The following is a 26,605-nucleotide window of genomic DNA, read 5'->3' on the forward strand; positions in this document are numbered from 1 at the left end:
TAGACAGTAAAATCTTTTAAATGCAACCCACAGCCACAGCAAAGAGTTTAACAGAATAATCAGAACCAAAGAATTATTCTTAGGTCATCTTTTCTAATGGCTGTTATAGAGACATAAATTATTTTTCAAAATTGGTATTTCAATACATCTGAAATGTGGAACTTAAAAGAAACTACATCTGCAAGGATAATTTTAGAAGTAAAATGTAGATATTTTATTTCTGATCATATGAATCAAAACTACAGCTCAGGATTTTAAGTCATGGTTGATCATGACCTTCTCTTCATATTTCATAGTATAAAAAACATTGAGGAAATTCCAACAAGAAAACACTACATGGAGTCAGAAAGTTTTCAACAAAACAGTTTTTATCCAGTCCAATACATGTGTTTTCGAAAACAGTATGCTTGCTGCCCATCAAATCACCCTTGTCCCTGCCCTGTAGACAAAAATCACATATTAGCCAAAAATGTTCACTGCCGTTTCGTTTCCAGTTTAATCTGTCAAGATGCTGAGCACAGTGGATGGACACAACACTTAAACATATGCTCAGAGGTATTAATGTGTGCTAAGCTTTTTGTTGCGTTGAGTAGAAATGCTCAATATCTTTCCCAGTTATGCTGCTGGCGTCTTATTTTCAAACCAATTATTTGTACAATTAAGGATTTTTGTAATCATGGGTCTCTGTTTTTAAAGATATAACTGCAACTAGTTATTTTCTGAGGCATATGTGTGCACAGTTCATAGTCTCAGGTTGATGTCCCTGGCAGTTTTCATGGATTGTGCACCTAGTGAACAGCCCCTTCTCCCCCGCTGCAATTTAAAAAAATTTTTGTTCCTCATCTTTAGTCAGAAGATTTTAAAATATTCTGCAGTAAGGGAAACTACAAGAACAAACCATCTTTTTTTTTTTCATACCGCTAACCTCTTCTCTTGTCATTGCTGTCCTTTCACTCTTGGGCTGGTTGACAGTTAGACGTCTGTGTATTGGTGGCTGATAGTGTGTTTAGCCAGTGGCCAGAGTTTGCCAGTGAGCAGCAGTGAACCGTGTTTCCACCCATGTCATTTAACTGTTCATTACTTTGCTGATTATGGTTTTTGTATAGATCCCAGGGTGGCTAGAATTTGTGAGCCAGCAGTTCAGTGAAGAACGGACTATTCTGACTTTTGTTAACCCCCTTTTTTATGGATGGAGAAGGTAGCTGCAGATGTTATCACATTTCACGCTTGTGTCTGTACAATTACAGCTGTAAGGCTGTTCTGGTGTAACAAGCACTTAGGCGAGTAATGGATGAGTACGCACGTTAAGTGGGACTGAATGAAGACTGTGTTTCTCTACGCAAGTAGTTGCTGACTGGTGACTGTGTAGCGTGCTTGACATAACTTCATTGTGTGCTCTCTGGTGCATCTGCGCTCTGAGTTGTTGGCTTGGACTCTCTTCATGGTTGAACAGCACGATGTTCCTATGTCAAATAATATCCCAAATAAGGATGGCATTTGTGCCCTTTACTTAAATCCAGCTCTGGTTTTCCACCCTGTTTGTTCCAAGTGCGTTATCCCTCAGATGGAGACCTCTTCCAGTCTCTGGCATTGGCACAAACCACGAAACTCCCAGCTCGAAGGAGTCATCTCTCCAAATGTTCCACCTGCTCTTATAGCACAAAAGCAGTACCCACCTCTTGCAAACATAAACACAAGGGAGGACAAGATAAATGGTCAGGAAGCAAGCTGTCCTGACTGAGACAACCCAGAATATAGCTCTCAAGAGTGTCAGGTGTTGGTGGTGGGAACTGGTGGGCCTCTAGAGACAGTGACAGAAAGCCAAGCACAGGAGGGACAGAGCAGCTGCTAAGGTTACTAGAAAAAGGAGATGCTTTTCAAGCATTGTGGGAAAGAGATATCAGGCAGAGGGAAATTGAAAGCTTAGGGGAAAGAGGATGGGAGAAGGGCATGTGTAGTGTAAAACAGGCCAAAAGATGCAGCAAGGTCAGGCGTGGGACTCGAGTGGAGCTGGGGCTCAAGGATGAGAAAGATGCAGTGGTCAGACTTGGTTTCAGAAACCACAGGTATGAGTGTGGGGGACAGGTGAGTTTAGGGAGGGAGAGCAGGATGGGAGGTGGTGTTAGCTGAGATCTTGGGTAGGTTAGAGGGGAGGGGAGAGGGAAGACACAGGGAAACTGGAGGGGAAATAGGGTTTCAGTGGTGAAGGTAAGAGAATATGAAAAGCATGATACTGGCATGGACTGCAAGAGGCATGACTATCCCTGGAATGAAAGCATCTTCATGTTTAAGCAGGGCTGTCCATGGCACCTTCCGAGAGAGGGGTCCACTCCTTGTCCCTCAGCAGAGCAGGCCCTTGTCAGAGGCCTGAGGGAGCCCTCTCCCTGCCTGGCTTTACTTGCAGGGCCTTGTGCCAGCCGTACCGCTGGGGCAGATTCAGGATTCCTTCCTCCAGCTCTAGCACTAGAGGAGCATGGACGGGTGGTGGGCTGCTTGCAGATCATATGCTCAGCCTTGCTTAAAAAGTGGATTCTCCTGCTCAGCCCAGGTCTGGGTTAGGCAGTATCTGATGTATCCAAGGAATATAACCTGAAATTGATCTTGGGTCTACAGGCTCTCATTTGTCCACCACAAACAGTGTGACTGCTTGAAATGTGGATGTCAGACATGACCCGTGACAGCTCCTTTCCCTTCCTGCAGGTCCAGCTGGCTGAAATGGAAGCATTATCCCTCAACTCAGACAAGTCCTCTTCCATCCTTCTAGGAGATGAGTCAGACAATCGCAGCACTTCTCAGCTGAGTCCTAAGGAGATCAAGGTTAGCCTCAGGCAGTTATGGGCATGTTATGCCATGTGCTGTGTTTCTGCCCCTGCTTATTTGAAGTGCTCTGTATTCATCCAAGTGTCCCTGCTGAGGAATATAAATTTTGGTCACTCTTCAAGAGCTTCTCCATAGAGACATATCATGGGGAAGGATTTGAGGAGAGAAAGGGGATGTATATTTTTAGAAGTTCTCTTTACTGCTGTCAGTAACTTCCTCTGAATGAGCCTAAATTTAGGGTATTTGGGCTGGAAACCTAAGCATCCCTTAGCTAGTTTGAAGGTGTCTTCAGAATCAGCCCTCCTTGAGCCTTTGACAAGTCTGCTGTGTCATCTGCCATTAAACTTCACTTATTTTTTCCAGCAGGATAGCCAGGACAGCCCTGACTCCAATGGGGTAGGCAATGTGGGGGAATGCCTGCTCCCAGTATCCAGTGCAGATGGCTCTACGAACCCAGACAGTTACCTGTGTGAAAAGGAGAACACTTCTTTCAACTCTGTCCAGTCTTGGCTAAAGCATGAAAGTACCAAAGGTGAGCACAGCTCTCCTCATTCTCTGGGTCTGCTGAAAGCATGGGTTGGTTCAGCTAACCTGCCTTTCTCCTGCTGCCTCCCTGCCAGGAATGCAGTTAGTGTGATGTGGAGTTACACTAACCAAGAGTTAGCTTTCAGTTTGCCAGGCTTCAGGAATGGAGTGAGGAGAATTTCCTTCTTTTGCTGCTAGACCTTATATCCTCCTCAGTCTTGACTATCTGAAGGATCATGAAGAAGCCGATTCCCATTCACAGCAGTGTACCCATGCAGGGTCAGAGAAGAGAGGGGACAGAGTCCCCTGATGAACCAGCCGGATGAACTGTGCTCGCTCATCACGGTAAAATCTGGCTGCCCCCCTGAGACCAGGCTCCTCAGGGTCAGGGAACATGTAATACGTGTCTGCCCTTGGTGCAAGTGCTCCAGGTTCTACTCTTGAGCACACTCTGATGTCCTGTGGTCCCCAGGTTTCCCAAACTGCCGGTTTATTTATCTCCCTTTGTCCCTTGCCTTGCAGGATCTGGGATGAAAGTCCTCTGGCAGTGATGCACACAGAACATTTCTCTGCGAACGCAGAGGGAGAGGCAAACTGGGCTGTTGCTTTATAGCTCTGAGCTATGTTATACCTTCTGGATCTGGTGCAGGTTTTGGTCCTTGTGTAGAAAGTGTGAACACTAGACTGAGACTTCTTGGCCAGGAGTGTGTGTTACTAAATGTCCTCTGTACACTAGACTTCCAGGACACTTGGTATACAGCAGCAAAAGTACTAAATCAAATCAAAGGACTCTTCAACTTCTTGTTTTTTTTCTGTTTCTGTTCTCCTTCCCATTTCTTTTGATGTTTTGTCAGTTCCTCCCAGCCCCTTCTCTCCAGGTGCGTCTTGCCCTCTGTTGCCTGTACCAGCAGAATTTTTCCACCCAGCCATCTCTGCCACCCAGACAGGGCCTGAGAAAGTATCATGTCCGCAGAACCTTCCTAAGATCTCTCTGCAAGGCTCATGGGCATCACTGAGATCTCCGAGTGTGAACTGCTCACTTCTTCATCAGGTGAGGGCCTCCGCTTCCCTCTGTTGAGAAAGCTTGATCTTCACATCACGCCCAAATAGAGGGGGCTGAATGGAGTGGATGGCAGAGGAAGAAGAGAGGTAGCTGTGGCCATGGGCTGGGCAACCTGGCTCTGACCTGCTGGAGGAGCACAGTGGACTGCAGAGTGCAGGAGAGCCAGGGAGGAAAGAGGGTTGTATAGCAAAGGGGTGGTTGTATAGCTCTCACCCCCTGAAATCATCTATTCTTCTGCTTTAGATTAAAAAATAACTTGATAGCTGCAGCTAGCCCCACATAAAGATGAAATCACATCACCTTTTAGCTCACTCCAGGGTCCCCTGCAACAAGTGTGCTGCAGACACCTGCATGCACAGCAGCCGCAGTGTGAGCCAGGAAGATGACAGCCGCCTCAGCTCCTCTTGGCGCCGTGACTCCAGATCACGCACCTTCTTGGTTGGAACAGGCTCCTCTCCACCTACCTCCTCCACAGCCCTTCGTGCCACATCCACACACTGCATCCCTGAGCTCACTGTTTTCTCCTGCCCACTTAGCTCTTACATCCCAGCAAAGTGCTATCTCTTTCTGAAAAGGCAGCTATTTCTCACTAATGAAAGAAAAGAATAAAAGTGTTGAGGGAAGATCAAGTGTTTCTGAAGAGTAGAGGAGACAGAGGTCAAAGTCCAGTAGAGGTCCCTGTTATTTTCTTGGAAGATACTCCACAAACAATTCCTGTTGGAGGAGTACAAGGACACTCTATTCCAGACAAACTAAAAAATAGAAATAAAATCATATGTTATCCAGTTCTATGTGACAGACACTGTTGGCACAATACAAATGTGTATAAATTCACCAAGGATAAATTTAGCTTTGAGCTGAGACCGCTGAGTTGTTGCGGTGTTGAAACTTCAAGTATAAGTTTAGACATGAAGAGAAAGAGCTCCGGAGCTGGCATACCACTGGGGCAAAAGTGCTGAACACTTGTAAAGGAGAAATTGGTAAACTGATTACATGATGCAGACTGTATTGAACAGCTGTGGTTCAGGAGACTGCTTCCAGTCCTGCATGCACCATTCCCAGTGCTGTGTCCCAGTGATGATCTCCTGGAGCAGACCAGTTTCCTAGGAACAACTGAAATGCAGCTCAACTATAACTGAGCCTTGATACAAGGAAATTAAGGCTGTTCCCTGCTGGAAGGGGACCCCAACTTTCTGCCCTACATACCATCACTGCCACTAGTGCTGGTCAGAAGAACCATGAGGCCTCTTTTCTCTTCCCAAACATTGCTGATTTTTTTAATGAGAAGAGGTCTCTGTACAGGGCCTAAGGTCAATGTGCAGAAACCCCATTACTTCCGACCAGCTGATGGTTTTGATGTGTCTGCAGCCTGTGTGGCAGGTTCACAGGGAAGCCAAGAGCAAGGACCCACAGGGATTCTTGGCTCTGCTGCCTACTGGACCACCAGTGGTTAGGGACAACCCAGTGGTGAGAGCTGTAGAGCTCGCAGCAGATCCAGCAACCCTTCCTTTTGGTGAAACATTTCACATGGGAGAGGAAGATTAATTCTGGAGCAGAATGAAATCAGAGCTTAAAATATTGAAATCTTTCCTCCTTCCCTGGAAGGGAATTACCTGGTGCTTTGTATCATTGCTCAGGTGGTTTATAACTGCCCTCCCCAGCAGAGAACAGCAAGAGAGGAATTGGAGTTTTTTTCCCTTTTTTTATAATTGTGGTTTATTTTCACACCCCAAATAGCTTTAAAAAAAAAAAAAAAAAAAAAAAAAAAGACGGCAAAGTGTCTTGCCTCCTGCCCATCTCTCTCCTGAGACCTGTATTTTTGCACTCCTGCTCCCCAGGCCCCTGAGAGCGATACCTCGCTGGACAGCCGGAGCAGCAGCTCGGCAGGCAGCTTGCAGACCACACTGGAGGACAGCCTCAACCTCAGCGACTCTCCTCAGTGCACCCTGGACCTCCCGGTGGCTCTGTGCCCTGTGCCAGCTGCCAGCAGCCAAAGACCCTTGGCAGCCCCCCTCTCCCCCACCTCTCGCCACCGGAGCCTGCGGGGCAGGGGGCTCTTCAGCCTGCGAAGCATCTGTCGTCACCAGCGCAGTCACAGCAGCGGCGGGAGCACCAGCCCTGGCTGCACCCACCACGACTCCATGGACCCCTCGGATGAGGAGGGGGCAGGCAGCAGCTTGCGGGGGGGTGGCAACAACAGTGAGCCTTTTGAGACCCTCAGCAGCCTCTCGCTGACCTCACTTTTCTCACCCCCACCGCCGGGGCTGACGCTGGTGAAGAAGTGCAGCAGCACCAGCAGCCTCCATACCAGCCCCTCGCCGCGTCGCCCTGCTGTCCACCACGCCAAGCCCTTCTACACCGTTGACCCCCGGGGCTTCCTCTCAATGCCCTCCTGGGTGACAGACTTCTGCAAGGACACCCCATCGCCCAGGGGAGGAGAAGACCCAGATGGCCCAGGCAGACTGGGAACAGGGGACCACGGCTCCCCGCTCCCATCTAAGCTGGAGCTGGGTGACGGAGTCAGCAAGAGGAACAGATGAGGGTCCCTGGGGCGCAGGGAGGGAGTGTTTGGTCTCTGGCACGGGGAGCATGTTTCACTAGTTTCTCCCCAGCGGCAATTCCAAAGGATTTGCAGGAAAAAGAACCAGGCAAACAAAAATTTATAAATATATATATATACGTAAATATATATATATATATACATATATATATATAAAAAAATAAATACTCTGGTACCGTACCTCAGAGGCATGGGAGAGTGCAAGCAATATGGGGACAGTCCTGCCCAAGGGCGCGACCTGGACTATCACCGCAGAGACTATAGTGACAAAAGGCCATGGGGCAGGGAGGGACAGGACCCTCCAGCCAGAACTGCCGCGTGGCAGCTGTTTAGTTATATACATATACATATACAGAGAGATTGATTTATTTATTTTTTTTACTGAGAGATTATGAATTTCAGAAAGTGCTAAAGAGGAACAAGCAAACAGGGGCTGAAGAAGGTGCTACACCAAACTAGGAGGGAGAGGGCGAAGGGAAGGGAAGCAGGGTGAGCAGTGAGGGAAGAATATCTGGGGTTTGCCTCGCCTGTTTCTGGGAACTTCCTTATTGTCCATACTTCCATTTCAAACATTAAAAATCGTGGGCCAGATCTTCAGGTCGAGCGTAAATTGGCAAAATGCAATTGTGTGCTTCTGTTGGTGTAAAGCAGCAGAGCTCTGGCTTGAGGTGGATTCATGCTGATTTACAGCAGGTGAAAATCTGGCCCCAGCAGCAGGGAAAAGCAAACAGCCATGGAGCACAGGAAACGTTTTGAGGTGAAAAGCCTTGCTTCGAAGGGAATGTGTGAGCACAGCAGGCAAGCTCATGGGAGGAGGGGATGGAGGCTCCATGGCATGTTTTTGTGGTTGTTTTTTTGGGGTTTGTTTCTTTCATTTTCCAAAGAAAGAAAACTGCTAAGGGAAAAGAAATTACAAGATATGTAGGGAAATCTGGAGTGGGAGAGACAGGGTGAAAGGGGAGGGGGAGGTCAGAAGGGGAGACAAAATTGAACTTTTCCCCCTTTCATTTGCAGTAATTGTGATATTTTATTTTAGAAGCCCAAAGGTGCAAAAATCATCTCTAGAGAAACCTATCTGTTATTTTTGTATCTATAGCTATATATATTAAAAGAAAATAAAACCTAGAATTTAAAAAAAGACAAATAAAAGCAAAGGGAGCTTCAGCAACACAAAATATAGTCAGTCCCCTGGCCAAGGGCTAGCCCTGTTCCAAGTCCCGCCGAGAAGACCCTACAAGAACATCCTTATCTCAGTGGTGGCTCTGCCTCCTCTCCAGCACATCACCTTCAACTTCTGGCATTTTCCCGATGTGCATCAGTGTAGCTGGGACCAGAGTCCTGCTCAATGCCAACTGCGGACATGGAGAGCAGGGAATGTTGGCCTCTGTGTGTGTGTGTGTGCATGCAAATGTAAGGATGTTTGTGTGTGTTGTGTCCAGGCTGACTGGCTCACCAGCTAGGGAGGTGGCGGGGAAGGGAGTAGGAGAACTGCAGCTCTCCTTGCCTCTGCCTCGCAGGGGAGTGCGGCCGGGGAGGGCTGCGGTGTGGAGGGTGAAGGCAGACTGACTCCTTGAACCATGACCTGCTTCAGGATCCAGGATCTGGTCCCACAGACGTGATCTTCTCCTGGTGTGGCTCCAGCAAAGCCTCTGGAAGCTGCATGCCTCCTTGCCTTTCCAGCGGTATGGCTGCACATGTCTCCTTCCTGGCCAGGGCCAGCCTGGATCTCCTCCTACAGCAACTCCAAGGTTTTGTGCCCTTCCCACGTTTTCAGGTGGGTAGGAAAGCTGGCCCCCTGGGGGCCACAAAGAATTTCGGATGTCACCTGTCACCCCTGGGAAGCTCCACTAAGGTGTGTCAGAAAAGACAAGAGAAGAGCGGCAGGAGAGAGAGGTAGCAGTGCAGTGGAGACGGGAAGGTTTGGAGGCTGGGACATTGCTCAGAGAACGAGTGGGGCTTCCTCAGGGATTCCTGTCCCATTTTTTCCATCAGATCAAGAGGGCCCCTGTAGCCTGCCCAAAGCTCTCCCAGCTGGCATATGAAGCATTATGAAGTGGGCAGTACAAAACAGATGTTCCAGTTTTATTGTGACCTGCCTGATTTTTAAGCAGCTGCTGCATCTTACGAACTGGGGCTGTAAACAGTGAGCGCGTCAGATGGGACCAACAGCCAGAGAAAGGATAATTACTGTGTGGACTTGATTTATTTGCTGCAAGGAACGTTTGCTGTGTTGCAAGTGTGCACACTGACTGCAGGGAGATCAGGCCTGTGGGAGAGGACAGGAGAGCCTAGGTCCTTGTCCTTGCAGAAAGGATGCTGATCTAGATTTATTAAAGCAATAATAAGGGTCTTTAAATGCTTTTTTTGCACTGGTGGTTCTTTGGATGAGTTGCCCCTGCTTGCTTACCCGTGGGCAAAGGAGAGACATGACACGTGGTTTCACATCCTTGGGGAAAGAGGGCAGTCAGCCCACAAATGGCTGAACGATGAACTTGGGCTGCACAAGGCTTAGGCTCAAGCCCAGAGCTGCTTTGAAGCCAGGGGTAGTGCTTGCCAACAAGACCCAAACAGTTAAAACCCATCCAAACCGCAGACCATGCAATGCATAGAGCGTTTCCTGGAAGATGGCCACAATGGGACTTGGAAGTGGGACTCCGAACTGTCCTGGCAGCTGTGTAAAGCCACAAAGCCGGTTCAGTGACCCTGCTTTAGCAGGGTGTCGGACTAGGTGATCTCCAGAGGCCCCTTTCAACCCCAGCCATTCTGTGATTCTGTGTGGACTGTGAAACGTTTCAGCTGAGGAATGAGAGAAAGGTTAGAGATCGGTGCAGTGCTAGAAGCTACCCCAACATTCAGTCATGACAGAAGTCTGGCCTGCACTTGGGATAGCTGGAAGGGGACAAGGGTCAACAGATGGTGGTGGTGACCTCATAGGGTGACTTACAGCCCCTAGGGTAGATGCTCTCTCAGCTTATTTTGGTGGTTCCTGGAAGTGACTTACAAGGACAACCTTCTTTGTTTCTCTTGTGGTTTGGGGTTCATGACAGTTCTTTTGCTTTGCACAGTGTCTCCCCTTTGCCTTCCAGCAGGGTCATGCCACCCGTCCCACCTCCCTGCAAAAGGGCTTTTACCCTCCACCTTAGGACTCGAGCAAAAGCCTTCTGGCTTAGGAAGGAGATTGCCATGGAAACAGAAGACTGGGTTATCTTTGGAGAATATTTTGTCTCTCTCTTTTAATTATTTACTAACTGTTTGAAGAAGAAGGAGGAAACATCCATCCTTCCTGAAGAGGAAGCAGAATACTAAAACCCAGCAAATGCCTTGTGTTTTTGCTGGGGATTTCTGTGGTGGGGCAGGTTGTGTGGTTTCTCCTGGCAAGAGCTGCCTTTCCCAGCTATGCCTGGCTGTTGGCACCAAGAGAAACCTCTGTCATCACCCACCCACCTCCCAGACAACACCTGAGGGCAGTCCAGGAATTGCCCAGGCATCTTTTCAGCCTCCCATCCTCCCCACTTCCCACAGGGGACTATATCGTGGGCAGCTCCTGCCAGGAGGCTCTTTGCTGTTGTCAGCCTGAGATCGCTCTGTTTTGTCCCGATGCCACGTTACCCTCGTGCTTGGCTCCCCCACGTCTGCCACTGAAAGCGGTCCCTCTTCCTGCTCGGTGCTGAGCTCCTCCACGTGCTCACACACCGTACCATGTCCAGCTCCGGCTGCTGCTCTGTCAAGTTTGGTGTATTTAGCTCTTTTCATCTTGGCTTGCCTGCTGGTTCCTCCACCTCTTTTCAATATTTTTCTCAGTGTTTTTTTCTAAGCCTTCCCTGTACATACGCAGCCTCTGGGCCCACCAGTGTGGTTTATTGCAGCTGTGGAGCAGAGCCCATCCCTAATGCTTTCCACCTTCTCTTCCACATTGTCCTCAACTGCTCCAACCTGCCCATGGAAAGCACACACCCATACTTAGCATTTTTTCTGCACCCAGAGACCCTGCCTCAGGACTGCCAAACGAATGAAGTGTACTGCTAGGTGTACTTCTTGTGGCATCTCCATCTTCATCTGCCTTACTACTACCAAAAGTTTCCTTAAGAAATTAGACATATGGGAAGCAATTGCCAGTGCGACCACTGTTTTGTTTCATGGGAAGCTGGCAGTGTGGTGCATTTGGGGTTTGGTGTGGTTTTTGTTGTTGTTTTGGGGGTTTTTGCGAGGCTAGGTCCTGTGAAAGACTGAACACCACCAGCTTTCTGTGAAATGAATACGGGTTGAGTAGGCCTGGGGGAGGCGGAAATTGAAAGTGTAATTGTGCAGGAAAATAATCTTCCAGACAAAAGAAACCTACAGCAAAAAACTTAGATGCTGTTAAGGAATTTTGTACTTTTCCTTCTTGCTGAGAATGAAATGATTCCTGCCAAAATGGCTGTCATGTCCAACATGCTCCCACAGGGCATCACAGAGGTGTTGTGTCCTGTGTGGCCCCTGATGACTGTCTCCTCAAGACACCGGTCCACTCATCCACCCCACACACAGAGCACTGAAGACGGGTCCCCAGGCAGTGACATGCCTGCAAGGCACAGCGGGAAATGTGCCCTGCACGCCCACTGTGCAATGAGAGCAAAAGGCATCCTAGCAGCAGCCCAGAAGCAGAGATTTGATTTTAGCCATCATAACTAAAAACTCAAAATTTGTTACGGAAGACGTGGAGGTAAGCAGCTTTGGTTTGCTTGTTCTCATCACAAGAATTTCACAGAGAAGAGAAAAATTAAACCCCGCTGATTTTCTGACTAGCTGCAATACAGAACACACAGTGCACTTTCTAGGAAGTGCTTGGTACTTTGCGAAGTCAGGCCCCTGGATGTATGCCACCCACTTCAGTTTATCTGCGTACGATCTAACTTTCCAAATATTCCCTTCCCTGGTCTTCATGAATACTTTATTTTATGAGATCTGCCTTACATCTCAGGTTTTCCTGTGTTATTTCTGTTCCTTGCTAGGGACTGGCTTCCAGTAGGAACTCAATAGCTCAGTATCTTTGAGTTATCATTCATTTCCCCCCACTCATTTAGACATATATGTTTCTTCTCTAGCACTTTTTTCTTCTTTGCATATTTCCAAGCTCCCTGTTTATTTTTGCTAAGATCCTGTCACACTTTGGGTGGATGCTGGCAAGGCGATACTCAATATTGGTGCCTCCCAGCCACTTCCAGAGCAGATGTGCTCAATTTACAAGAGCTCTCACCACCAACAAAACCGGCATCCCAGCCTACATTTGCAGCATGCCTCTGCTTTTGCTCCAACAGCAGTTGCAGTAATAAGGGCTGTGCCCTTTCCCTTATGACAACGATGGGATTGCACAGATGCTCCTTATGGCCAGGTACGTCCTCAGTTTCACTTTGTACATCAGCAAAGCTGCTGAGCATCTTTCGTGCTTGTGACATTAGTAGTAGAAGGGAGGACTCGGCACCTCATGAAGTTTCTTCCATGAGTGGTTGGGCTGTTGCCTTGCAAGCTACAGCAGGCTCCAGCTCACGCTCTCCCTTTGCTGTGCAGAGCTGTGGGCACACAGGAAAACAAACCTTTTTCCTTACCTGTTTTGCTTGAAGTCACCAAAGTCAGCAGATACAGCTCTCTTTTTGTCTCATGGTCTGCGAAGCAGAATGATAGAGTGGGGGAGGCACTGTTTTTCCAAGAATTTTTTCCTGGACACCAGAGCACTTTAACCCCTCTGGCTAACACTGTTTTAGTTACCTGTATTATTTCTGAAAACTTTGAAAGGTGCTTTGGCTTGGGATTTTTTTTTTTGTTTGTTTCTGGTTGTTGGGGAGGGTCGGTGCACACAGTGCACCATGCAAAACAGCTGCAGCTCCTCCTGCAGCTCTTCCCTTCCCTTTCCTCCAGCTTAACATCCTGGATGAAATTTTTGTACTGTAAGTTACCTGTCTGGGCTGACCACAGTGTGGTGGGATTTGCAGCCTGCCATCGCTCTGTTGCCACAACTTACTTTCTCTCACCTTTCTTATGACTGCTGCTAAGGCAAGAACACTGTTGCCTTGCAGAGCCTGGCAAAGCATCTCCAAAAAGGGGGCTGCAAACCACCCAGCACAAGCCGGTGGCCACCAGTCCTTCAGTCAGAAACACCCATAAGGGGTAAGGTGCTGCTTCAAAACAAATCAGCAGCAATGTTGGGCTGTGTGGATAGCAAAAAAGGGAAAATATTTTTCAGTGAAACATATTTAATCCAAGCTTTTGCTCTTAAATTGCAAAGTGCCTTCTTAGGAGAAAGATACCCACCCAAACACAAGGAGGAGAAATGTCATACAGGAGCCCAAGGTACATGGTCCACACACAAGCAGGCATTTTTATTACCCTGCAAGTCCTTGGTATAAGTCTTGCTTTCAAGCTATCACAGCTTTGGATATGAGGTACCAGGTGGGCTTTCCTCTAAAACTTCCATTGTCATTTTTAGCTGCATCTAATAGTCACTGGGATGATAACAATGAAAGTGGATGACCCCATTTCTCCTTTCAATTACAACTTCACAGTTAATTTATTTCTCATTTATGTACTTCTCCCACTTCCTTATCTGAGCCATATGAAGGGATTGTTTCAAGATATGATCTACACACAGAAATACTACAGAATTCTAGATAATAATAGATATTTCTAAGAAAGAGTTGAGTGCAATGTAAGTGGATTGGCATGGATAAAAAAAATCTGCTTTTGTGTGTATATTCCCTCTACATACATACACATACCACCCCCACACCCCGTACACTTATATTTCCTGTCACAGTCTTTAAAAATGACCTTCCATTGAATGTAGAGTTACTAACATGTGAGGGACTGTTAATCATCATTGGCCACTGATTACTTTCTGCTGTTATAGTAAGCCCAGGCATAGGAAATAAATCAGGAAGAAAAAAAAATAAAAGAGAAACCAACAATAAACAACATGGCATTGAATAAAAAAAAACCCAGAGAGACTATTCTGAAAATCCCTTACTGTCTGCTCAAGTATTTATTCTCGTGCTTCCATAGTCACTGCCACTTTATGTGTGTGTGTGTGTATGTGGGTGTGGGCATGTACCTGTTTCAGGATGGCTGTGGTTTATAATCAGATCTCCAATTAGTCTTTTTTTTCCAAGTGTATATTAAAGCAATAAACAGACTGAACTGCTGACACAGGACACTACTCATCAGTAGTCCCCGCAGCACTGACAGGCAATGCCCGGGCAGCACTTCCATCACTGTCTGCAATGAGTTGCAGAGGTCTCTGCTCACCCCAGGGCAGAGAGCCCCTTTCCATCCATGCACCATGGACCTGGAGCAAGGGGCAGCCTCAGAGTGTTACAGCCTGAGATGCCAGGCACAGCTCAGCTGCAGCCCATGCTAGTCACTGTGGCACGTTCATATCTGCTACTCAGGGACTGGCATCTGTGGGGAGGGGAAATCAGGGTGGCGCGTAACTGTGGCAGACCGCATGGTCAGGCATGCAAGGGCCTGGGGCCCCTGGACCCACCACGTGTATGTGTGCATGTATGTACACTGGGGGGGACCACCAGGACCTTCCTCGCAAGTGTAAATTGCTAGTCCATCTGCAATTCAGGACTTGAGCTGTGGCACTTCAGCATCAACCATTCCCTCAGGAACCAAATAAGGTCACAGGTCCATGTTGAAACATGTTGAAATATTGTCCCTTTTCAGCAAGGCCATGCAGGCACTCACACGAGGGAGGCCAGGGGAACGGCAGCTCGCTCTGCGGTGGAAACCACCAGTGCACGGAGCCCTGGCTGGGGTGGGCAAGCAGGACAGGTACCCCTGTGCTGCTCACAAATTCAGAAGGCTAGTTATCACCTACCTGAGCATTGTTCCTACGTGGGTTTGCACATGAAATGGAGACAGTGTTGGCAGCAAGGAGGGACCAGGAGCCCCTGCCCTTGGCCCCGACATCCTGGAGCCTGACTGAAGTCTGACCCGTAACATGGGACTTTGCTTTCAGTCCTGGGCACCTCTGATGTGGGCATGGCTTAACAGCCCGAAATCTCACAACAAAGCAAGGGTGCCTGTGCAGCTGCCGGTTCTTTGACCAATGTCAAGCCCAGGGCTCTAGATCCTGCTCCAGCGTGACCCCTCCGGGCCTCTTCTGTAATTCTGCTTTGTGACCAGCACAGAGGCAGAGCCATCGCCTCCATCCCAGCTAACTCCAACACCCCGATCTGCTGGGACCCGCCGGCAGGCTGAGCCATGGGGCTGGGAGGGCTGGCTCCACCTGAGCCTGGCTGGTAAACAGCCCTTCCTTCTGTGCTTGGATGGACACAACATTTTAATGTTTATTTGTGTCCAACCAGGCAAAAATACAGCCTAGGTAGCAAACAGATGAAAAGGCCTGAGGGGAATTTGCACTAACTGTGGAGAAAGCTAGTTAAGGGTCTGGAGGAGGTGAAGATCTGACTCCTGGCTTGAGACATGGATGATTCACCCTGAGGGACACACCAAAGGTGCAGGTTTCTTCCCTCCAGCCTCATGCTCACTGCTGCTGCATTTTTCTGCTCTGTAAATACTGCAGGAATCAATGCAGCGGCTAATGTAGCATTTTTGACATTTGAGGGAAGATTACCTCAGAAGCAAGTGTATAAATCTGCTTCATCAAAAGTCCAGAGGCAGAAAGCAGATGCTGACTTGGAGACTCTCTCTGCCTGCCTGGAGTCTCCTGGTGGCAGCCCCAGAGGGGCAGGACCCATGGATGTGGGAAGCTGTGGGGCTGTTGCAGCACCGGATGGGTCTGAGCACGCAGGTAGGGAGGGAAAGAGGCAGCCTGGCTGGTTGTGTTGTTTGCTTTGCACTGGTGATGATGCAGTGGTATCATTTTCATGCTAAATGCTAATTTTCTGCTTTGCTGGCCTCAGAATCGCCTACATTCATATCCTTCATTGCAGCAATTAAAGGGCTGGGTGCTTGAGCTGAGGCACTTGCGATGAGCAGGATTTTAATCGGTGTGCATTGGAGAGAAGGAGGAATGTGATTGCCTTGCTGTTGCTGTGGGAACGTGGGCAAGCAAACCTGGGCCCATGATGGGTAGGAGAGCCCCTACCGCAGTACACATGTGCATCGGCTTCAGCCCAGTGCTGGACCAGGGAATTCAGGCTTGCTGCATCTTCCACTTCTCCACCTGGTCAGGTATTGCTGTACAACTTCAGCAAAACTTTGAAGCAAATCACCTGCTCCCCTGCCTCATGTTCCTACCCTGTGAAACCACCCTCCAAGGTGCCATGCATCACGCAGTGGTCCCCAGCACATTGCAGGACAGGTTGAGCATCACTGGCGTGTCCCCTCCGATGGAGGCAGGGCAGAGGGAGAGGGCTTCAGTGTGCACCTGGGTTTCCCAGGTGTGCCTGTAGGCAGAAGGAGGCAATTACATAGGTCCCTGCTATGAGACCGCAGCTGAGGCTGCTCTGCACAGGTTGGCAGGAGAGTCCGTTTGTGAAAGTGCTAGGAAAGATGTTAGCGTGTGAGTACTTAAGCATTTACACTGTTTGCCTAAATCATAAAGCTTGTGCTGGTGGATATGCTCCACAGATCCTCTCTGACTCTCCAGCAGACTTAAATGTTCCTCCAGAGGGGAACAGGGGCTGCAGCACTTCAATCCTTGCTGGTTTGCTTTCCCTTGGTGCGGCTCAATGCCCATGTTTGCAGGGAGGGGACCATCCTGCCAGGGTCCCCAGCAGAACTGTAACACTCTCTGCTGCTGCTGCTGCAGCATCATGGAAGCCATGGCACGTGACATGGGCAAAAAACCCCTGAGAGATGGAGTGGAGAGGGGGTCCGGGGCTCACCCTGTCTTTGTGCCCCATGTCAAGGGATTTCCACATGCAGGGGCATCTGCAGGAAAGGAACACCAAAGGAGAGACCAAGCCCATATGAAGTCTGCAGGAGCCACTGGAAGGGAATGGAGTAAGGGATGGTAATTAATGCTCTTGGGGCAGAGAAAAGCTTCCTAGGTCATCATTTCCGCTCCTCCTTGAATTCACCCAAATTCCTTCCTACACACCCCTCTCCTGTTTTCACTCCTTTCTCTCCTGAGCTCATGTATTTGGCTCTGGGGGGGACACAGGCGAATGGGGTCAGTTACAGCCTCTTTTATCTGACATGAGGCTGCTTGCGCCGGTCTCCTTACACACCTTGAGCTATGTGGGTCCCTCAGCATGGGCATCCATGTTTTTTAAGTCCCTTTCAAGTTCAGGTGTCACCACCATGTTAATGCTCCTTGCATTATGTCCATGCTGAGTCAGTTTCCCCAGTCCCACTCCTGGCTTTCAGCATCACTTCTGCTACCAGGGGTCCTCAAACTTTTTAACCAGGGGGCTGGCGCACGGATGCAGTGGCAGGCAGTCATCTGCGGCTGCTTGGTTCCCCCCAGCCCCCGGCGGGGGGGGGATGGGGGGTGTCTGTAAGTGCGGGGGGCCGGATTGAGGACCCTGGGGGGCTGTATCCAGCCCGTGGGCCGTAGTTTGAGGACCTCTGTGCTACACCCTCTGTCAAAGGTACTGATGCATGCCCCCTTCTGGGACCTCCCCAGTCACTTCAAAGTCTCATGCCCGACCCACCCACAGGAAGGGGCTGGTGTCCCCTCACAACTCTTCCTGCATCGTGGGTGCTAGAAGGCAGGAAGGGGTGTGGGAAAACACACCTTTTCCAACTGCTCTCAGTAGGTCTGAGCATTCTCTGAAAATGTCCTGAGGAGGAAACCCTCTGTCCATGCTGCCTCTGAGAAGTGGGAAGGGAGAAGGGGGTGTTAGTGGACCAATGCTGGCTGTGCGTGATCCGTGCCCAGGAGCCAGGCTCAGGGCACACAAGCATCCAGGGTGATGGGCACAGGGTGAGGAGGCCATGCCAGCTGTGAGGCAGGGGTGCACTCAGCCCATAGGGCTGTAGACCAAAGTGGGGTGTGGAGACAAACCTGAGCTTGCTTCACCATAAGTACTCCGGGCGGTTACTTGTGAAGGTGTGGAAGAAGAAGGCTTCAGCATGCACTCCCCATGTGCACATGGGACATGGGACCACACAGGTCTGCGCCAGGGTAGTTTCACTGCTCCCTGCACCCAGGCTGGCATGAAATGAAAGCAGCCTGAGACGACTTCACCTGCTGCAATTCTACCACTGATGGCCACGGAGACGTGCCTTATTTCTGTCTTACTCCTTGACCCTCTGTTCTTCCATCTGAAGTCCCTGTCTGTCTCGCTTCCCCGTTTTGTAGCGCACCCCCTTTTTGTAGCAGTCAGAGGTGGGAACTGCAGACAACACAGAAATCAGAGGAGTGGCTGGTTTTGTTTCCTTCACCAGTTCAGCAAAGATTTTGAATCTTCTGTCCAGATTAGCCGCATATTGCAATGCCTGTCTTGTTTCCATGTTCCCATCAGTAAATTTCATCTCAGAGACATTTGAAAACTCCTTGTTTTTCTGGAGGTTTTAGCAATGCTATTGCTCTCTGTTCAGGCAGAAGGCAGTGGGCAAGCCTCAGCAAACAGCCCAGGCACACCTACAGCACGGCTCCGCAGCACGCCGTGCCTCTGTGGCACATGTGGTCTGGGCAGGTCGGAGCTGCTTTGTGTACACGTGTCAGCAGCACAGCACGGTTACAGAAAAGCTGCCTTTACCCAGCCTGGGCTACAAGATACACATCTTTTCGACCTTCTGCTTCCCAGCCAGGGGCCAACCTGAAGGACTCGTGGAGGAGGAAGCAGTTGGGGAGGAGGTGGGTTCTTCCCTCACTGAGCTCACAGCTCCTTCGCAGCAGGACCCTCTGTCAGGCTCCATCTGACCCCTCTAGAAAGCATCTTTTCAGTCTGAGGCAGCACTTGAGAAGGGAGGACAGACACAGTGAGCCAGAGATGTAAGTTTGTTATTTAAAAAAATATAAATGTTTGTGATAAGCAGTATCTGAAACAAGGTGCTATTTCTCTTTTCATCATGGACAGGTGGACTCCCAAGGCTCAGGTATGTGGGCAGGAGGTGCTTGTCGGGTGGAGTGAAGGGGCCACATTTGGACCCACTGCACATCCCAAAGGTACATATCAGCCAGGTCTCCCTGCTGCAGAAAGAGGATGACCAAGACCCTGGCTGGGGTAGACACAGGCTTGGACACAGAGGTAGCAAATTCTCTCTCCCTCCTTCAGAAACATGGGTGAGAAGGGAGCTTTCTCCCACACCAGCCGAACTTTGTGCACAGCCCATCTTCCTCCTGCTGCGTGCTAACAAGAGCGCAAGGAGGAGAGGAGCTGGAGACTGACAGCCATGAGGATTTCTACTGCTGTTTAGGACAGACCTCTCTCCATCTCTTCTCCTGTCTTTCCATTTGTTTTGCCATCTCCCTCTTTTTCCTTCCTCCACCCATTCTCCAGCCGAACACCCTTCCCTCAAGCTCAGCCCTCCACTCCCTTATGTCCTAGTCCTCCATCCCTTTTCTGTAAGTAAGGAATTAAATAGGCCTCTGTGGAGGCAAACCCAGGTAAGTAGCTTCTCACTTTATTCCCTGGCTAGGATATCAATACAATTAAAGAAGAAGCACCTCCTAAGGACACTGCATTGATTTTGCTGTCAAGTCCAGCATGCACCAGGTCAGGGTTTTGCAAGCATCCTTAGAGCTACAGGCACATTTGCAGCATGAGAGCTCACTGTGAGGTCTCAAAGCCCCTACCTACCCAGGTCCCTGCCACCTAAAGTAGCAATAACCATCCTCCAGGCACTGCCCCACACATAGGACCAGGGAAGTTGGGATCTGACTGGCACCAGGGGCTCTCCATCACTCAGATGAGGCCCACCTGGAAGCCAGTTAACAGAGAGGGGTAAAGGGTACCAGCCTCAGGACATTTGCATTTAGCGGGTAATTAAGTGAATCTGAAGGTAGTAGGATCAAATAAAAAAAAAAAGGACAGACAGGAAAGTTTTTTTTTTGTTTTGCAGAGCTTTCTTGGCTGGGGCTGTCCATTGGTGCTGCTGCTATCTCATATCCATGCCGTTAGAGTAAATAAACCTCCTCTTGTAAATGCTGGCCTTAAGCCGTGCAGTAAATTTTTATGCCAGCTGAACCTGTGCTTGGTCACTCGCAGCAGTGTGTTGCTTCTTGATATGATGCTGCTGTATTGCTTTCACTGCAAGCGCCAGAGGGAAAGCCGTGAGATGCTTTCTTTTGGGTCTCGGTTCCAGGTACGCTCCAGTATCTGGCCAGTCTTCTTTATTGCTTGCTCTTACTCTTCATATTGTAGCAAAGTTTCCTGTGACATTTTATGCCATGTTTCTGCTTCAGACCTGACCCAGTCTTTGCATTTTCCTCTCCCTGTTAATCTTGGGATTAAGAAAAAGCTGTGCAAGTATGACTTGAGCTTTTAGAAACATTTTCTCCTTTAAAAAAAGAATTAGCTTGCAATGAGCAATGCTTTTTATTTAGAACTGAATTAATGAGTTTTAACTGAAGATGGGCATGTTGGGCATTAATATGTGTATAATTATGCAAAACCACTGTTATGTCTCTAATGAAAATTAGATTCTACCACCGAGGCTGTGTTTTGTAATAATGTATATCTTCATTTGTGCTGGTGTTTTGTTGTTGTTTTTTTTCCTAGCTGTATGACCTGGGATTACAGTTGCTATGGTGATAAGACAGTTAGTGAAAGAAGGAGTGAAAGGTAAGTTTGTATGTCTGCCTGTGCTGGGGGGGGGGGGGGGGGGGGGGGCTGGCAGTCTCCTTCCCTGGTGCTGCATCTGCCACTTGCTCTTGCTGGGACTGAAAAACACTACTGTGCAGGCTATGGTATTTTCTTAGTAGCTTGGGAAAGGGCACTCAAGCAGTGATAGCAAGTTGGGGATTTTTCCCCCAGCAATAAGTGTGTGTGACCAGGCCATGGGATTGCTGTACTGGGAGTGTTTTTTAGTGGGGTGGGAGGGGACCGATCTCCTGTGTGTGTGTCTGTGCCCTTGGCCTTACAGGGGTTTAGAGGTGGCAATGCCTGGGCTAGTGGGACCCAGAGTAAAACCTTCCAACTACTCTTGTGTATTAGTTAACCTGTGTTTGTGATTCTCTGTGCCCTGGGCTTGGAGTTGGGGATGCTGAGCACAAGTGGCAGCTCCATCTCTCCTGTACTCTGAGTTATGTTACCAGCCCTTCTGTTGGGGGTTGCTTCATGGCGCTTGCTGCAGGCGAGGCAGTGTCCCCCAAAACCCTTCCAGCAGCCAATGCCACCTCCAGACCTCAGCAACTAGCTCTGGGGTACAGGGTTTGTTCTGTTTTGATAAGTAATTGATAGTCGAGGACAGTCTGTCCTAGGTGCATCTTTCTTTATTGACAAGGAACATACACAAGGTCCTGTTTCCCTGAACATAGCTGCCCAAAACTCCCAGTGTGTCTCCTACCCTGTGCTCTGCAAGCAAAGCTCTCCCTTAGCTCGCTCTGTGTTGTGCAAGAAGTGCTTCCCTGGCTCCCAGCCTGCCTCTCCTGTTCTGCTGCCCCTGCCTTTCTCTGCGCCCCTCCATCAAAACTGCCCTCACCGTTTGCTTTAAGCTCCTGGTGGAAATGCTTACCATGGAAACTCAGGCTGACTAGCCTTGGTGATTGCAAGACTGATTCAGGCAGATTTTTTTGCAATTGCCTATTCCAAAACAGCTGAACAGCTTCTTTCTCCTGAAAGAACAGTGGCTGCTACTACCACCAGCTTAAAAATTTTCACCTGATCCTCCCAGCAGCAATGCTTCTTTGTAGCTCTGTGGAGCTCTGGGTCGTGTTCTTCTCTCGGGTACGTTGTGAATTAACATATTGAAGGCCAGAGTCTCAGGCTTTCACCAACTGGTCTCAGTAGCCTTGAATATCTCCTTGGACTTGTTGAACATTTTATTGGGTATTGGTTTTCTACCAGAGGTCTTATTACTGTGATTATCAAAAGACAAAAGTGTTTTAAAAGTCTCTCCTCTCCTGCCCCACCATGCTTTGTGTGTTTTCCCAAGTGAACTCTTTGCCTGTTTGCAGCTTATCAACAGCACGACTGCTGTAATGCAAGCAGACAGCGCTCTCCCGCTCACCTGGGCAGGGGTAAGGCAAATGAACTGGCTGACAGGGACAATCCTGTGCTTGCAGTGCTTTCTCCCCTTGAGGGAAACTCTTCCAAGCTGCTAAGCAAGCCTCGGAAAGGGATCCTCTTCATGCTCAGCCACCCTCTCACCCACAGCCATCAGTGGCTGCACAAAATGCCTGTGCTCACAGAGGGCCCCACAGCTGGGGGAGAAGATGGAAAAACCTGATGGGCGATGCCCAGTGGTGACTAGAGAACAGGGGCAGTCGCTTGTCAGCCTTAAGGTAAGGGTGGGAACTTGAAGGAGCTGGATTTCAGCCTGTTGGAGAGTTGTTGCTGCTCTCTCATGGAAGAGATGGTATCCTAAGGGCTAAGACTCTTCTAGCTCAGAAGGTGGGGAGCACTGAAATAACAGAGCAGCTGCTTCATCTACTCCTCCAGTGGGAGTCTGTCTTCCTTCCAATCCCCGAATACCATATCAGGTGCCAAGGACAGAACAAACCTGCAGCCTGCTCCCCGCTGCCCACATGGGACTGCTCAACAAAGTAAATTTGCCTGCATCTTCTCCAAACCGCAGGGCTTGGCAGCGCAGGTGCCCAGCTTTCCCCCTGAGGACTGCTAGAGCCTGCCTGCTCTAGGTGAACCTGCTTTAGCAGGGGGGTGGGCTTGATGTGCTCCAGAGATACCTTCCAACCCCAACCATTCTGTGATTCTGTGACTGTTTCAAAGTGCTGGCAAATGTAGCCAAGAATATGCTTCTGTGTGCAAACCCTCGAAAAGCAAAAAAGAATGAAGACCTCTGCAAGGGGAGGTGCGGCTCAGGAGTGAAACAAACTCACATTTTTTTAACTCTTCTTCCTGAGGTGAGGAAAAAAATGGCTCTTTCTCCTTCTTACCTGTTCTGGCTGAGTCCTGCTTCAGCTGTACCACATCTCAAGGTACACTTGAGATAGGTATGAGGCTCTGCAAATGGAACTGAACAATAACAAGGATGATGGTTCATCTAGCCTGGAGGTGCCACTGAAGTTAAGTTGGCCTATATCTTGCATCAAAACTGCTTACATAAAGGAAAAAAGATGGGTCATTGTCACAGGACACTCCCTTCTGAAGGGAACAGAAGGCCCAATAGGCAGACTGGACCCACTTCTTACGGGAGTCTTCTGCCTGCCCTGGGGCCAGGGTTAAAGATGTGAAAGGAAGCTTCCTACCCTGATACAGCCCTCAGGTTATTATCCATTATTGATTATTTTTTTTTAGGTAGGCAGGGATGAAGTTGCAACAAGAAGTTTGAAGGCAATCAAGAGAGGCTTCAGGGCCTTGGGACAACTGGTTAAGGGATCGGGAGCACAAGCAGTGTTCTCCTCTGGCCTTCCAGTTGCAGGGAATGATGAGGGAAGAAACAGGAAGAGCCAGCAGATCAGTACCTGGCTCTGAGCTTGATGTCATCAGCAGAATTTTGGGGTTTTTGATTGTGTGTCGGTTTACATGACGCCAGGCCTTCTGGCAACAGATGGGGTACACCTGTCTCAAAGGGGGAGAAGGGTCTTTGCACAGGACTTAGCAGGGCTCATTGAAAGAACTTTAAACTAGATTTGAAGGGGGAAGGTGATAAAAGCAGGCTTCCTAGAGATAAGCCTGGAGGCGACACACCAGTGTTTGAGCGACAGTGTGCTAGTGAGGTCATTTGGTCTGCCATCTCAGTGGAGGTAGGGGAAGGATAGCCATGTGGCATCAAAGATGCTAGAGTTACTGATGTGTTAGAAACCATGGAAACACCTGAGAATGGTCATGTATGAATTAGGGCTTCACCTGGCTAAAAGGTGGCCGGATCAATAGACCCACTGAAGTGCATCTATGCTAATGCACACAGCAGGGGCACCAAACACGAGGAACTGGAAGCCATTGTGCAGCAAGAAAACTATGACATGGTTACCATCATGGAAACAAGGTGGGATGAGTTGCACAACTGGAGTGCTGCAGTGGATGGCTATAAACACTTCAGAAGGGATGGGCAAGGAAGGAGAAGCCCTATATGTTAGCGAGTGTTTTGATTGTCTAGAGCTTAATGATGGTGACAATAGGGTTGAGTGTTTGTGGTAAGGATCAGGGGAAAGGCCAACAAGGCAGATGTGATGGTCGGAGTCTGTTATAGACCACCCAACCGGGATGAAGAGGCAGACAAAGTATTCTATAATCAGCTGGGAGAAGTCTCACATTTGCTAGCCCTTGTTCTCATGGGGGACTTACCAGATATCTGCTGGAAATACAATACAGTAGAGAGGAAACAGTCTTGGAGGTTCCTGGAGTGTGTGGAAGATAACTGCCTGACACAGCTGGTGAGGGAGCCTGTTAGGGAAGGCGCCCCGCTGGACCTGTTGTTTGTGAACAGAGAAGGACTTGTGGGTGATGGGATGGCTGGAGGCCGTCTTGGTCGTAATGATCACAAAATAATAGTTTTCAGTACTCAGAGAAGTGTGGATGGAGGTCAGCAGGACTGCTACCTTGGAATTCTGGAGGGCCGACTTTGGGCTGTTTAAGAGCCTGGTTGACAGAGTGCCTTGGGAAGCAGTCCTGAAGGGCAAAGGAGTTCAGGAAGACTGGAGAGAAGGAAATCTTAAAGGTGCAGTAGCAGGCTGTCCCTATGGGCTGAAAGATGAGCCAGTAGGGAAGACCACCAGCCTGGCTGGAACTCAGGCAAAAAAGGAGAGTTTATGACCATTGAAAGAAGGGATAAGCAACTCGAGGGGGGGGCTACAGAAGTGTCATGAGGTTATGCAGGGAGAAAATCAGAAGGGCCAAAGCCCAGCTAGAATTTAATCTGGCTACTACTGTAAAAGACATTTTAAAATGTTTCTCTAAATATGTTAGCAACAAAAGGAGAGCTAAGGAGAATCTCCAGCCTTTATTGGATGCGGGGGCAAACAGTGACAAAGGGTGAGGAAAAAGCTGAGGTATGTAATGCCTTCTTTGCCTCAGTCTTTGAAAGTAAGACCAGTTGTTCTCTGGGTACTCAGCCCCCTGGGCTGGAAGGCAAGGCTGGGGAGCATAGTGAAGCCCCCATAATCCAAGGGGAAACGGTCAGCAACCTGCTACACCACTTAGGCACACACACGTCTACGGGGCTGGATGGGATGTACCCGAGGGTACTGAGGGAGCTGGTGGAAGCGCTCACCAAGCTGCTTTCTATCATTTATCAGCAGTCCTGGCTAACCAGGGAGGTCCCGGTCGACTGGAAGTTAGAAAATGTGATTCCCATCCACAAGAAGGGCTGGAAGGAGGATGCAGGGAACTACAGGCCTGTCAGTGTGACCTTGCTGTCAGGGAAGGTTATAGAGCACATTGTCTTGAGTGCCATCACATGGCATGTACAGGACAACCAGGTGATCAGGCCCAGCTAGCATGAGTTTATGAAAGGCAGGTCGTGCTTGACTAACCTGATCTCCATCTATGACAAGGTGACGCACTTTGTGAATGAGGGAAAGGCTGTGGATGTGGTCTACCTAGGCTTTAGCAAAGCTTTTGGCACCATTTCCCACAGCATTCTCCTAGAAAGATCTAGAGAACAAGTCTTATGAGGAGTGGCTGAGGGAACTGGGGTTGATAAGCCTGGAGAAAAGGAGGCTTGGAGGAGACCTTATTGCTCTCTACAGCTCCCTGAAAGGAGGCTGTAGTGCAGCGGGTGTTGGTTTCTTCTCCCAAGTAACAAGTGATAGGACAAGCAGCAATGGCCTGAAGTTCTACTAGGCTAGGGGAGGTTTAGATTGGATGTTAGGAAAATTTCTTCACTGAAAGAGTTGTCAGGCATTGGAACAGGCTGCCCAGGGAGGTGGCTGAGTCACCATCCCTGGAGGTATTTAAAAGATCTGTAAATTTGGTGCTTAGGGACATGATTTAGTGGTGCACTTGGCAGTGCTAGGTTAATGGTTGGACTTGATCTTAAAGGTCTTTTCCAAGCTAAAAAATTCTGTGATTCTGGTATGTCATCTATGAGCTGAGGCTTTCCAAGCTGTGGACCTTCTCGTCTCAGTTGAGGTTGAACCAAGGAGGTGTATGCAAAGTAAAGGCAGATTTTTTGCATGATCCCTGATGAGTCTGGTTAATGCAGCAGGTTGCCTGGTAGTAGTGAAGTGTCAGATGGTAACAATCCTTAAAGGGGAGGCATTAAGCCTTTTATAGGCTTGGTTATACTGTGGGTCCAACCTAGGTCAGCAGCATAGAGTAATAAACACCAGGCTGATATTTGGGAGTGATCTAACAGTTTTGGGCTTCAATTTGGATCTGCTAGTGCCAGGTCAGAAAAATCAATACAGCACTGAGCAGTGTCTTCATCAGCTTTTGACTTCTCTGATCTCCTCCCTTAGCCTTCTGCAGGTTAGTGCTGAGGTGGGTGAGATGTGTGTGTGTACATACAAACTCACAGTGCCTCTGCCAGCTGGGTATAAACAGAGAGCTGGAAGCAGCCTGGGTGGCTGTCGGGCTGGGGCTGGCCTCTTGTCTCGAAGAAAACCTGCTGCAAAAAAATAAGATACCTTCATTATTCCTCCTCCCCTTTCTGTAAATACTCATCATAAGCCGTTAAAA

General features: G+C 48.9%; 2 protein-coding genes across 3 annotated transcripts in view; both read left to right on the forward strand.

Moving 5' to 3' along the window:
- CACNA1I (calcium voltage-gated channel subunit alpha1 I) overlaps positions 1–9,390 on the forward strand; it is a 91,664-nt gene extending 82,274 nt beyond the window's left edge. The window contains exons 32-35 of the mRNA XM_027816077.2: positions 2,701–2,817; positions 3,184–3,352; positions 4,200–4,396; positions 6,247–9,390. Of these exons, the coding sequence (XP_027671878.2) occupies positions 2,701–2,817; positions 3,184–3,352; positions 4,200–4,396; positions 6,247–6,948 (1,185 nt within the window). The 3' untranslated portion in view covers positions 6,949–9,390. The remainder of the gene's footprint in view (positions 1–2,700; positions 2,818–3,183; positions 3,353–4,199; positions 4,397–6,246) is intronic.
- Positions 9,391–18,641: 9,251 nt separating this feature from the next.
- Positions 18,642–26,605, forward strand: part of GRAP2 (GRB2 related adaptor protein 2) — a 119,159-nt gene continuing 111,195 nt past the window's right edge. The window contains exons 1-2 of one of the 2 annotated variants that reach the window (XM_055711852.1): positions 18,642–18,855; positions 20,585–20,647. In XM_055711852.1, the coding sequence (XP_055567827.1) occupies positions 20,589–20,647 (59 nt within the window). In that variant the 5' untranslated portion in view covers positions 18,642–18,855; positions 20,585–20,588. The remainder of the gene's footprint in view (positions 18,856–20,584; positions 20,648–26,605) is intronic. The other variant, XM_055711853.1, reaches the window with a different exon arrangement.

This window comes from Falco cherrug, chromosome 5, assembly GCF_023634085.1.
Source record: "Falco cherrug isolate bFalChe1 chromosome 5, bFalChe1.pri, whole genome shotgun sequence".
Classification (NCBI taxonomy): domain Eukaryota; kingdom Metazoa; phylum Chordata; class Aves; order Falconiformes; family Falconidae; genus Falco; species Falco cherrug.